General features: G+C 41.4%; 1 protein-coding gene across 1 annotated transcript in view; it reads left to right on the plus strand.

The window, feature by feature from the left end:
* Positions 1–12,752, plus strand: part of KIF9 (kinesin family member 9) — a 1,188,236-nt gene that overhangs the window by 718,535 nt on the left and 456,949 nt on the right. Inside the window, exon 12 of the mRNA XM_069645790.1 lies at positions 6,417–6,521. Coding sequence (XP_069501891.1) covers positions 6,417–6,521 — 105 coding nt within the window. The remainder of the gene's footprint in view (positions 1–6,416; positions 6,522–12,752) is intronic.

Genomic DNA, 12,752 nt, shown 5'->3' on the forward strand with positions numbered 1-12,752 from the left:
TTTTTGGTGTGTTAAATATGAACATGTGAAAATAATGTAGTTAGTTTAAAACTGCGCTGTGAGATATATTTTAAGTGGCCTGGAGGAGAGTGTAAATGCAGGCAGCTAACTGGTGCTTTGTGTGTGCTTTTAGAATAAAAGTGACCCTTTGCATTTCTTAACACGGAAACACCTTTCCCAAAACAATGGTCTCCTAAATGAGCCATGACGTGTAAATCGGTGCTGCCTTAAAAGCTAGACTAGAGCAAAGAAAGTGATTAGCAGTCATTATGGGGCCTGCAACGTCTGATGGGCCGCTGGGAGGGGGTATTTGTCGTAAGAGCATCAGAATGGGTTGGGAGGTGACACTGTGGCCTCGCTCGGAAAAAGCACAAATCATCCAAGGAAGCAGCAAAGCCCCTCTTTAAAATAAGATGACCTGCTATAGTCAAGGCAGGCAACAGTGTCTGCGGGGGGCCTCTGTGAGCGTGTAATCATGATGCATGTAAAAAAGGCACTGATATCCAAATAAAGTAAATCCAAAGAAAATTTGAAATAGATTAACTTTAAAATCTGTATAAAGAATATTAGGAAAGAGAAAACACCCAATACAGTTTCTTATGAGTATGTGACAATTTGGAGCACGGCAGCAGTGGTAATCATCACTCACCCATGCTCACAATCTCAATCATAATAATTCTAAATAATAAAAGGCATCTTGCGTGTATCTCCGGTACTTAACATTGACCGGCATATCCGCACATACAACCTCGCTCGTGCAACTCAGAAAGTCAAAAAGGTCAAAAACCAAAAATGATATTTTACTGAGGACAATCCGGCGGACTGGAGATACCCTGCCCTCACTCACTGATTCAATGCTGCGAAATAGCAGTAGAAATAGAAGGAATAGCAATAAAAAAATATATCTGACATAGTGGTCTGAACAGGGGAAAGCCAAGTATAAAATCTAGAAAAGAGACTGTAGATCGGAAATTGAAACCTTAAGGCTGAATAGGGGAATGGATACGTTAGAAGTGCGCGAATAACAAATTGTATTAGATAAACAAGGAAATCCATTGAGTCAGCCATGTGTCATCACCGAGCAATCTCATGACCTGATGCTATGTGTCATGAGATACAAAGTGCCATATTTCCATATTAGAGCTAATATGGCTGCATTAAGAGCTAAAACCAATAGCTTATTCAAAGTATGTGCTAAATGCTGAAAGTAATGTGGTAGCGCCTCCATTACGCATTAGTGAGCTACAAGGAATATGCAGGCCCAGGAGGGGTGGAAGGTTACATTATGCCTTGTGCATAGACAGGCAGGGCGGAGGCCCCAGTTCAGTAGCTAATAGAGACTTGTATTGGAGTGTTTGGAGCATTATGGCACCTATATAGTGCTTAGATAGCCAATCTTTAAAGCGCTATAGACACTAAGCTCTGAGTGCAGGCCTGGTAGAGCTTGCTCACATGGGGTTCATTGATTTCAGCTTCTCTTAGAATATTCTGTCTTTGCAACTGTAGCTCTGCATGGCTTCACAAACAAATCCTCTTTCTCTGAGAAGGCCTGGTACGGCCTTGCACACACACTGATAAGACATTCCTGTGCTTTCGCAGATGGACTCCAAGTAGGGAGGGGGCAGAGAAGGGAGCACGTTGGAAATTTACTGAGCTGGGTTTTTCCATGGGCAAACCTATTTTTTGCACGACGAAGGTTCTGGAACTGGCCGTCATGTTGATTGACAGCACGAGAGCACAAAAGGTGCGCGCACCCAGAACTGGGCGGGAGATCGATCCGCTGACTTGGTTCAAGCAAGAGCGAGTGCCCGGAACCTGATGCTCTGTGCGGCACCTTGCAGCGCTGTTATCTGAGCGGGGCTGGCAGCAGTTAGCTTAAGATGACCAGGGTCTCCTAGTGCTGAAGACACCATCGCAAGGGGTGTAAGACTGTGTTTCTATAAGTTTTGTGATTTCTCTAATGAGTTTTGTACTGTTCTGTAACTTGAATACCACATTGCTGCTAAATTTACTGTTCTGTTATATTATGCTTTTTGTCTAATAAAAGCTACATTTATACTGACGGTGTCATTGCACTAGCATGAGTTCATTGCTTGGCACAAACAGACCCGTAATTTGGGCTGAATTGGGTAATTTATGCTCTCAAGGGCTGGTCCCTGGGAAGAAACACCCATTTTCAAGATACTATGAGATGAGGACAACATTCAGGCCAAGATTAAAGCTAAGAATTTCCGGTAATGAATAAACCGCCACGTATTGTAGCTGGGGCCAAGTGCCATTAGGTGATCAGCCTGGACCTGGCCAAAGTATCCCCCATGAGGGCTGACACCTCAGGATTGACAAAGGCAATGCATGAGGTGCTCCTAAAACCGTTTCTAATACACACTCATTGGCAGTAGAGCTAACAGATCAAACAACCAAATCATCAGGGGCATGAACTGGAGTTAAGGTCAGTAACAGAACATCAAAATGAGCCATTCGATTTTTCGCAAAAACACATCAAACTCATGATCAGTATTCAAACCATTCATGAAGCATCTATATTTACAAATCATTTTAGCCTCAATTTGTCTCAATTTCATTTTACCTTCTCCTCCATTCTTGGATGGTGTGGCCAGCACTATCATTGGGCACTGTTTTTTTTTTTTTAGGAGGCCTGACTTCTTTTATGGCTCTTATATTTTTTCTCAGTATATGGGTTCATTTTGAGGTGATCATTGCAATCTGCATAGCCCCGCTTTAGAAATGGCATCTCATTTGATATGTATGGGGCATTTAGAGACCATTGACGGTGATTGATGTTCCCTACTTGTGATCTTGTAAGAAATCACCATTCATTGTCATAATTGTTTCTTTGAGACTACCATAATATTTATAACTTGTCCCAATTACGGGGTTGATTTGGTATTAGACTGCACAGTATTCCATTGCATTTTGCAATATTTCCTACAGCATGACATTCAGGATCCTTTGTTTTACCTGGGCACTACTCACACCATTTCTTCACTCACCAGCTGCTCGCAAATTCTTAAGGTGGATTGGTTGGACACTGGCATCTTACCTTGATGTTTTGAAGATTTTATTAACACAAAAGAAATGTTTTTTTGCCACTTCACTTGCGTTTGTATTTTATCCTTGTGTCTTGATCTGTATACTAATGTACTTTATTTGAGTGTTTTTTTCTTGTCTTCATTTTGTTTTCCTTTGAAATATCCATGATGACTTAATTTATGGTCTCAATGGTTGTTTCTTGTTTTCTTATTCTTTTGCCTTTAAGCTTTATTTGATTAATTTTTTATGTTTTATTCTTGCTTACCACTTGCCTTGTGCATATAAAATGTCAATGTTTTGGTTTGACAATGTACACACATGTTATAATGTTCCAGCAATATGTTTAAAGCCTAGAAAAAGACCCAGAGGGTCGAAATACATGTTAGCTGTGAGACTTTCAGCATTGTATGGGTATTTTTACCCCAAGGATGCATTAGTATTTAATTTGGTTATATGTGATTTTGTCGAGATTTGTCATTGCAGTAGATTTCATTGAATTGAATTTTTCTTAAACAGTTGATTTTTCCTCAAATATATGCAGGGGGAATACCTGCAGACCCCTCCTCCTTACCCCCCACCCCTAAATAAATTGTTATCCTAAACCCACCCCCTAAATATATTTTTGGGCAAAATCCATTCAAAGAAAGTCGATGCAATATGCTGCGGCTAAACCTCCCATTCCCTTTAATTCCCTTTTAATCTAGCCCTGCTCCACCTCCCCTACCCATCGCTCTCTCTCTCTCTCTCTCTCTCTCTCTCTCTCTCTCTCTCTCTCTCTGCGGCTCTGTATATCGCCTCACTTATTGTAACTCTGCTGGCGTGATGTTCCATTTTCTTTCTTTCCTGCTGTTCTCTCTTGCTTACCTCCTTCTCTATCTCCATGTTGCTGTACTCTCACTTCTACCATGTCTCTTGATCTCCTCAGTTCCCCACTTTACCCTTCTCTCTGCTGCTTTTTCTGTTTCATCCTCCTTCTTTAACTTCACTCCTTCTCTCTCATTTCTTGTTCTACCCATGTAACATATTTCTTATGTACGTCTTTCACTATTTCTACCTCCTTCATCACTTTACTGCATCTACTTCTTTCTCTATTTCTTTCTTTATTTTGCCAATCTATATCTCCATTGCATGAAATCTCTCTCCACACATCTGTTTCCCAATCTCCCACTGTAATGAAGTTCGTGACAAGCTTTGAGGATAAGGGATTGGGACACCGAGGGCTGGGTACCCTCACACACTAAGTGATGCCAGACCTAGGAGTGGTGTGGGGAGTATCATTATCATCATATTGATTTATAGAATGTCCCCTATTCTTCCCCATGCTTGTCCAGACAAGTAGCAGCAGCTTGTCACATCACACCACCAACAAGCTATGGCCCTTTAAAGAGCCCAGAGACATGCAAGCAGACTCTGGTGCAGCAGGTTTACATCAGATAAACTATTGCAGAGTGGCATTCTCTGAAGAGAGAAGACAGACTGGGAACCACTTACCAGGATGGTGTTCACAAACCCCACACCCGGGAAACCATGGTTTGAGCACTGGCTCTCCTATCATGGACTGAGAAAGCTCATAAAACACACACTGTGTGAAACTGTTGTAGTGGTCCACGAATATCAAATCCTAATGCCTAATGCCGTTGATTGCAAATATCGGCTCGGTTTGCAAAGCCTTGCAACAAAGGTGGGAAGCCCATAACGTCTAAAGGCACTGACCACACATACAAATAAACCAATGTTATTGTTAAATAATTGTACCATACCTGAGAGATTTGAAGACGGGAGGTTCCGGGAGGGATTTGAGATTGGGAGGTTCAGGGAAGAGGGGCCAGGCTCCTACAAAAAGCGCAAGATTTTCAGAAGTGTGTGGCAGTCTTGATGGAGTGGAGGTGCAGAGAAGGAGCATGTTGTAGCAAGACTACACTGAAGGGGAGAAGAGGAGGTGACTTGGTAATTAGGAGAAGGAGGTTGGAAACATGCAGGTGGAGACTAAGGGGAGAGAGGAATAAAGACATCAGGAGGAGGTGGTGAGACAGCAGGAGGACTAGAGATATCAACAGGATGTGAGGAGACAGCAAGGGAATACACCAGCAGGAGGAGGAGAAATATCAGTAGAATGTTTTGAGACAGCAGGATAAATATTAGGAGGGGCTAATGAGTCCAGAAGATGAATTGTTGAGAAAAATGCAGTAGGATGATGAATAGCCGGGATAGGTTACGACATTAGGAAGGTACCCGAGTTATGCTGCACAACGGGTGGCCACAAGGCAATACAAGCATGTGGTGAGGTAGTCAGGTTTTAACAGAGGTTCAAAGTGGCACAGCGTTGGAGAAGACAGGGGAAAAGAGGAGGATCTTGGAGGAATTACACTGTTGGAGGTGTGAGCTGAGTAGCCAGAGGAGGGAGCTATCCACCAGCAAAATGTTCCCTACATCAGAGCCAGAGGAACTCGAGCCAACTAGCCACAGACTTCATGGAGGCTCTGGGGTGTAAGCTTGGTAACCGTACTCTCTCGCTGTCTAGTGGTTACCCAGAGCTGGACATCACCAGCATGCCACCATCGGAACATGATCCCACAGAGAAGTTCAAGGAGAAGACAGTTGGTAACAGACACTTGGAAAGTCGTTCAGGAGACACTTAAACATCCCAGTCTGGGGGTGACTGAAAGTCCCCTGTACCTTCTCAAGGAATGTTACAGGAGGTAGCCGAACTTTTGAGACTCTTCAAACTCAGGAACTTTCTTTCGGTGTACCTGTTTTGGGAACCAAGGAGATGCTGTCTTGCTCTTTTGTTCTAAGTTGTGATCTTTTGTGTGTAGTCCATAGTAAACACTTTTGAATCCCTGCACATTTGTTTTGTTGATCCCCATGCAGCTTAGTGACCCCCCTCACCTCTAAGTCAATACCCGCACTCCACCACTCCTTTCCCTCGTTTATTCCTTCTCTCCCCCTTGGCCTCTTTACTCATCAGATCAGTCTCTCTTGCATCATCTAAACTCCCTGCTGCTTTCTTTCTTACTTTTCTCTTGCTGTCCCTCCGTTTTCAGCATCTCCCCATCTTTGTCCTGCTCTCTGTTTACATTACAACTCCCATTGATGACTTTCTATCTTCCACTGCTGCTTAGATTTGCCTCCTCTTCTTGTGATTGTCTTCCTCTTTCTCTGTCCCCATCTTCTCTCTCTCTCTCTCTCTCTCTCTCTCTCTCTCTATCTCTCTCTCTCTCTCTCTCTCTCTCCCCCCTTTCTCTTTGTGTGTCTCTCTCCCTCTGTTGCCCTCCTCCTTCTTCATCCCTTGTCTTTCATTTGCCACCCGTCAAAGCGTTTGATGTTTTTGGTTTTGCTGATAGCTATTGTTTTCATTCCCTCAGGTCAACCGTACTCTTGTGAATTACGAGCCCTTAAATGAGACCCAGATAGCAGATATTAGATCTCAAGTCAGCAAGTATCTGGACGGTTCACTCGATGAGATTGATGTGAGTACCTTTTACTAAACTATGCAGCCTCTTTAATTTCTATTAGAAAATGTTAATTTTAATATGTTCATGTTTTTTAACATATGCCATCAATATCATATTGCTTGCCTGAAGATGTCATTGTATGTCAACATTGTGGGGATTCTGATCAGTTGGCCATTAAAGAATTGCACTTTCAATAGTTTTCTACATGTAATGTTTGCTTGCATTGTGCCATTGTGTAATCTAACCCATGAGGATAATCCCAACCCTGCTAAGAATCTCCCCTCTCCAGGCTTTTTTTGTTGTGTGCAAACAATGATGGAATTCTGCTATCTTGGAGGATATATTGAATATTATTTTTCTCAGGTACTCTAGGGGTCTCTACTAACTCTGTATCCTCAAGTTAGCGGGTTACTTGTAATGTGGCAGGTGATTTGTCTACGCCTAAAATATTGCAACTGCAATGAGGCATCTCATTATGTCAGTGAATCTGCCAGTGGGCGCACCAGTGAGTTGTAACTGAATAATCTACTGGTAGGGCAAAATTCTATTTTTGATGTTCTAGCGCCCTAACTTTCTGGGACCCCTAAACACTTTGTTGGTTTTCATGATTTTAAGACTCTATTTTTGTGACTATATGGACTTCTACAGAAGCCTGTATGTCGTGTCACTGGAAACCTTTTTTCTTGTGTGCCACCCTTAGTAGCCCAAATAGTTCCCACGGCTATTTCCATGGTGATTAGATCACAATGAAAGTGTGCTCTGCTCTCAGCCATTTTGTTTTTGGTCATTCATTTAAGAGAGCACAATCAATCAATCTTTCTTGGACATTTTCTCAAATGTGCTGAAGCCATTGAGTGACTGAAACATGCTGCACAAAAAACAAACGGTGTGTAGTCAAAATATCGAGAAAAAAAAGGTTGAAAGACAAAAATGTCGAAAAATAAATGTCGAAAAAAAAAAGTTGAATTCCTCTTTTTTTAATTATATATTTATTTTGGGGTCCGGGAATAAATAAAAAAGGGTAAAACAAAAAAAAAAAATTTAAAAAGGGGGTTGGGGGGAACCCACCCATTTGGAAAAAAAAAGTCATAAAAAAAAATTCGACCTTTTTTTTCCCACATTTTGACTTTCGACCTTTTTGTTTTCAATTATATCACTATAAACCAAAACAAACACCACTTGGAAAAGCTCCATCTCATGCAAAGCGAAAATCAATATATATATATTTTTTTTTTTATTTATTCTTGGTTTAACTGTTGTTTGCAGTTTTTACAAGATTTGTGTCATCTTTGGGTATCTGTCCTTATTTCTTTTCTTTAAAACTTCATAGGTCCTGGTCCTTATTTTTAAGGTTTGTTCTTATTCCCGAGTTCTCGATTAATGTATCAAGATGTAAACTGTCGAAGAATTTTACCACTGCAATGACCCCTTTTGTTTTTCTACCACAAATCAAGTGGTCCCACCAGTGTTGCTCTTCTAAAATCAGTGCATTTTTGAACAAGTGGCCCATGTGGGTTTCTCTGTTTTGTGTTGTTCCTTTGCATGTTAAAAGTAAATGTCTTAGGGTTTCCACGTTTTCCTCGATCTTACAGAAGCGACATTTGTTGTTAGTTGATCTTCCTCAGATTGCAAGTATCTCGTTGGTTTTCAAGAGATTTAAACAAATTCTTAGGAAAGCTGTTCGTGTTCCGTTGTCCAGAAATGTTTTCAAGTTATCGATTGTCTCGTTGACTTTTTGTGAGTTTGGTGGAAGATGTTGGGTGAGTTTGTTTTTCGCTGCGTCCTCTAAGGTTTGGATCCAATCCCAGATTTTAGTCTCGATTTTGTTTTGTTTGGATTTTCTTCTAGTTTACTCTCCGAGCTTCCTATTTCTGTAAGTGGGTCGTTATTTTTCTTAGCCCATGCTGTCAGCATCTTGTTTCATTTATTTTCCATTTCCTCTCTGATTAGTTCAAAAGTTTTGAAGTTAGAGATTTTGATTTTACCGGTAGAGCATCAAGCCATTTAGTGTGACTGTCGCTTTCAGGGAGACCAGCGTAAGTTCTCTTCTTATTGACGCGATTGGTGTTGATTGTGGGAGGTTTAATGTTCTTTTCCAAATAAAACCTTCCAATCTTGACGAGATGCTGTCTGGTATCTCGGGCATTGCTTCTGTGCCGTATAGAATGGCCGGAATTGCCTTCGACTTGTAAAAGTTGATTGTCACTTGTATCGGGACCTGCCGTATTTTCTGTCCACCTTCTTTATTTGTGCCGTTACCAGTTTTGTTTTTGCCCAAAGTGTTTCCTGCATTTGAGTTTCTTGTCTGCTGCAGTTGATGGTCACTCCTAAGTATGTAAAAGAAGTGACTTTTTCCACCTTTTGTCCCGCAATTGACCATCTTGAACTTTCCTTTGGTTTGTGATGTTTTTCCAAGATTAAGATTTTTGTTTTTTGGATATTAATTTCCAGATCGTTTTCCTTTACGTATTTCTGTAGCCCATCTAGTCGATGTTGGAGACCTATTACCGTGTGATCGAGTAATATTATATCGTCTGCATACAATAGGCGACTGATTTTGTCGTTTCCTAGTTGTGGAGGAAAAATTCTTAAGTTGGTCTCATGGTGCCCAATGTCGCCCGTATAGGCGTTGTACAGTGCAGGTGCTAATGGGCAACCCTGCTTGACTCCTCTTGCAGTTTCAATTTCTTTTTATAGCTGGCCCATGCCACTGAGCCGCACTCGCATGGTGGTCTCTGAGTAAAGACTTTTGATTGGAGCTAGAATTGTGTTTGGACAGTTCCATGTTGTCAGTTTGTACCAGAGTCTGTCTCTGTTTACTCTGTCAAACGCTTGGCTTAAATCCACAAACGCAGGAATATTCTTGGTCCCCCATCCAGGATTTTAGCCTTCATGGCACTCAGTGCGAAGATGTTTGCCAGAGTCCCCGAGTTTTTAACAAAACCTGACTGGAAAGGGTCTCGACCTTCCAAGGATGTTTCCCAAAGTCAGAAGCTATCCAGCAAGAAGGATCCAAATAGCTTACCCAGCACATCTAAGAGTGCTATTGGGCGGTAGTTCTCAGGATCCGTTTTTTTGTTTTTCTTGTAGATGGGGACTAGATTGGCTGATGTCCAGGAAGGTGGTAGGCTTTTTGATCTGATACATGTGTCGAAGATGTCCATGATTAATGGGACCCAGGTCTCTCTGTTCCTTTTCAGATCTTGGTTAGTGATTCCATCCGGACCCGGAGCACGTGAAGATTTTAGTTTTTTTATTTTATCTTTGATGGAGTCTCTGTCGTAATCCAGTTGCCATGTTGTAGTAGTGTGTGGCTCTTTGTACTGGGTATCTGTTTCTGGTTTGCAAAAAAGTTTTGAAAAGTGTTCAATCCATTTTTGTTCTCCTACATTGTTCAACAATTTATCATTTGTGAGTTTGTTTGTCGAATCGATCAGAGACCAGAAGTCTTTTGTTCTTTTCCCACTGAGACATCTTAATATTGCTTCAGAGTCCTCTTGGTACAGCATATGTCTGTGATGTTTCAGCCAAGATTTATAGATTTTTTTGCTGTATTTGCTGCTGTTATATTTTTTTTGGTCGTTTCTTTCATGGCTATTCTAATTGCATGTCTCATGGCCTTTTTTTTCTCCATCAACTGCTCATTCCTGAAATGTAGACAGCTTGTAGTTTGCGTAGTGTTCTTCTTGCTTGCTCGCAGGTATGGATTTAGTAATGGAAATGGAGCAAGGGAGAGGGTGCACAGCTATGTTCTCTGTAGTTTTGAAGAATTAATTTATTCAATGTTCTTTTTAGTTTATGGTTGCTTAATAGGGTGCAGCCCACTAAAAAGTGCCTCCGTGCTGGGCTCTCGTAATAGACTGAAGAAAAAAGGACCTAGGCTGATTAGCCATCGGTGTGGGCCGCACACCTGTAATTCCCACGAATGGTTAAATATTTTGTCTTTTGCTTTGAAAAAATAAATAAAACGATGATCATTTGAATTGTTTTATTTATTTTTTCAGAGCAAAAGACAAAATATTTAACGATTCGTGGGAATTACAGGTGTACGGCCCACACAGATGGCTAATCAGCCTAGGTCCTTTTTTCTTCAATGGATTTAGTAATGGTCTGTAGTCCAGTTTTCCCAGGGCCAATTTTGATGTTAGCTCCCCTTTAGCTCTATGCTAGTTGGCGGTAACATTTGCTATTACTGTGTTAGTCAGTTTTAAGCTCTTGCCCTGTTGTGTTGGTTCTATTTGGTGATCCATGAAGTGAGGTACAGGAGTGGGTGGTATCTCCCAACCAGTTTGTAGTATGTTATGATCGCTTTTTGAGGTTTTTTTGACCTCTAAGTTTGTGGTTAGTGCTAATATTGATCGTGAGACATAGATGTGATCTATGTTGGCTCTCAAATCGTCTTGTTCCCAGGTCGAGATCTCCTGATTTTCTTTTGATCTTGTAGTTTGGAGGTTGTGCAGGTCTCGAGATAATAAAAGCCGGTCTAGCTTGATTCCTCTCTGTGCTGCCGTGTTGAGTTTATAGTCATTTCTGGCCAGTTTTTTTGTAGCACCAGAACTGGTTGCATTCATGTCTCCACATATCACTGTTTCACTGATGAGCTTTTTGACTGAAGCTTCATCAATAGTGCGTTCCAGTTCTCTTAGGAAGCTTTTATCGGGTTGTGCTTTTGGGTTCCAGTATGTTGTGATTAACAGTAGGACTGTTTTGGCCCTTATGGTTGGTTTCCCGAGATCGTTACGGCTAAGAAGAAAGTATCTTTCCTTTCTATGTATTCCAGCTTGTATCCGCTGCCTGATCTAATTCCAATCAGCAGTCCTGCTGCTGGTCTTCCCTTAGGGCCTTTGGTGGCTGTCGATGTTATTATTTCATAACCATCCAGAGTTGGTGGATCAAGCAACCAGGTCTCTTGAAGACATAGCAGATCGGAGTTTCCTAAGTTTACTTGTCCTGGCTCCATACGGTGGGAAAACCCTTGTGTGTTCCATGATCCAAAAACTATTCTGTTTGATCTTTGTTCTGTAATTGTTTGCTCATTTTGAATTCGTCTTGATTCAGTGAGCTTTTTTCATTGCTAAGATCTTCTAGGCTCTGCTAGTACTTTAGGTAGCCATTCCCAACTTTTTTGTTCCCTTTTCCTTTCGTTCAGCTCATTCTGCTGGATTATATCGTCTGGGGTTCGCACTAACAGTTCCCTGCTGAATGTGATATTCCAATTTTGTAGGGGCCCTTGTGGCAGACGCTCTTCTTCATTATGTGAGTTTTCATACTTTCTGCTGTTGCGATTTTTGTAATCTTCTTGCCGTCGTTGATTTTCCGTTCTTGAAGTGAATTTTTTCTTGTACTCTGTTTTTCTTAACAGAGTAGTCTGTTTCCATGGTTTTTTGTTTTCTTCTTCCCTCTCACTTTCTCTTCGGGATCCATATGTTGGCTTGGTTTTGTTCTCGTGGTCCCAGCTGTCGGGACGTTTCCGTGTTCATTGTACCTTGTGATCCGTGTTTCTTCTATTATATTCAGGTTCCTTTGAGGCATCTATATGGGTCCTCCCTTGCTCTTGTTGGCGAGCTGTGCCTTTGTAACTTCGTCTTCCATCTCTTTCTTGTGATCCTTCTTCCCTGCTTCTTATGGAGGATATTGGGCTCAGATCGTAGCCCATGGCTTGTAGTTGGTCTGTGGCTCCTGAGATCCTACGTCTCACCCAGTGTGATGATATATGTAGGTATACTCTGTCCGTGTAATTGTTGTCCATGAATTCGATGATATCTATATCGTCTGTTCTAATTTCTTTCAGGTTTTCAATGTGCGTTAAGAACTTTAACGTGGTTTTCCTGTTCAAGATCACATTCCTCCTTCCTCCAGTAATTTTTCTAGTTTAAAGGATCTAGTGTTTGTTGGCCTCTTTTTTCTCGTCATTTGTGATCTTTTCATTTCTCTCAAAATCAATATCAAGAGCTTCTGAAACACACCAACAAATAGCAGCACAACTTGCCAACCAGAGGACAAGAGCAACTTTCTCCATGGCAAATGAGGTGCCAGAGCAAACTGAAGCAAGACTTGCTGACATGAGGACAAGAGCAACATCCTCCAGGGCACACGAGACACCCCTCGATCAGGACACGGGCAACGCCGGGTACCCCAGCTAGAAAATACATAAATGTTATAAAAGTGATTAAGAATGAATATAGCTGCATGAAAGGTTACAATAAATAAATACAACTCATTTAAAAGTTATAAATAGTTGAAATC

This window comes from Ambystoma mexicanum, chromosome 2p (genome assembly GCF_040938575.1).
Source record: "Ambystoma mexicanum isolate Mex_15411 chromosome 2p, UKY_AmexF1_1, whole genome shotgun sequence".
NCBI classification, from domain to species: domain Eukaryota; kingdom Metazoa; phylum Chordata; class Amphibia; order Caudata; family Ambystomatidae; genus Ambystoma; species Ambystoma mexicanum.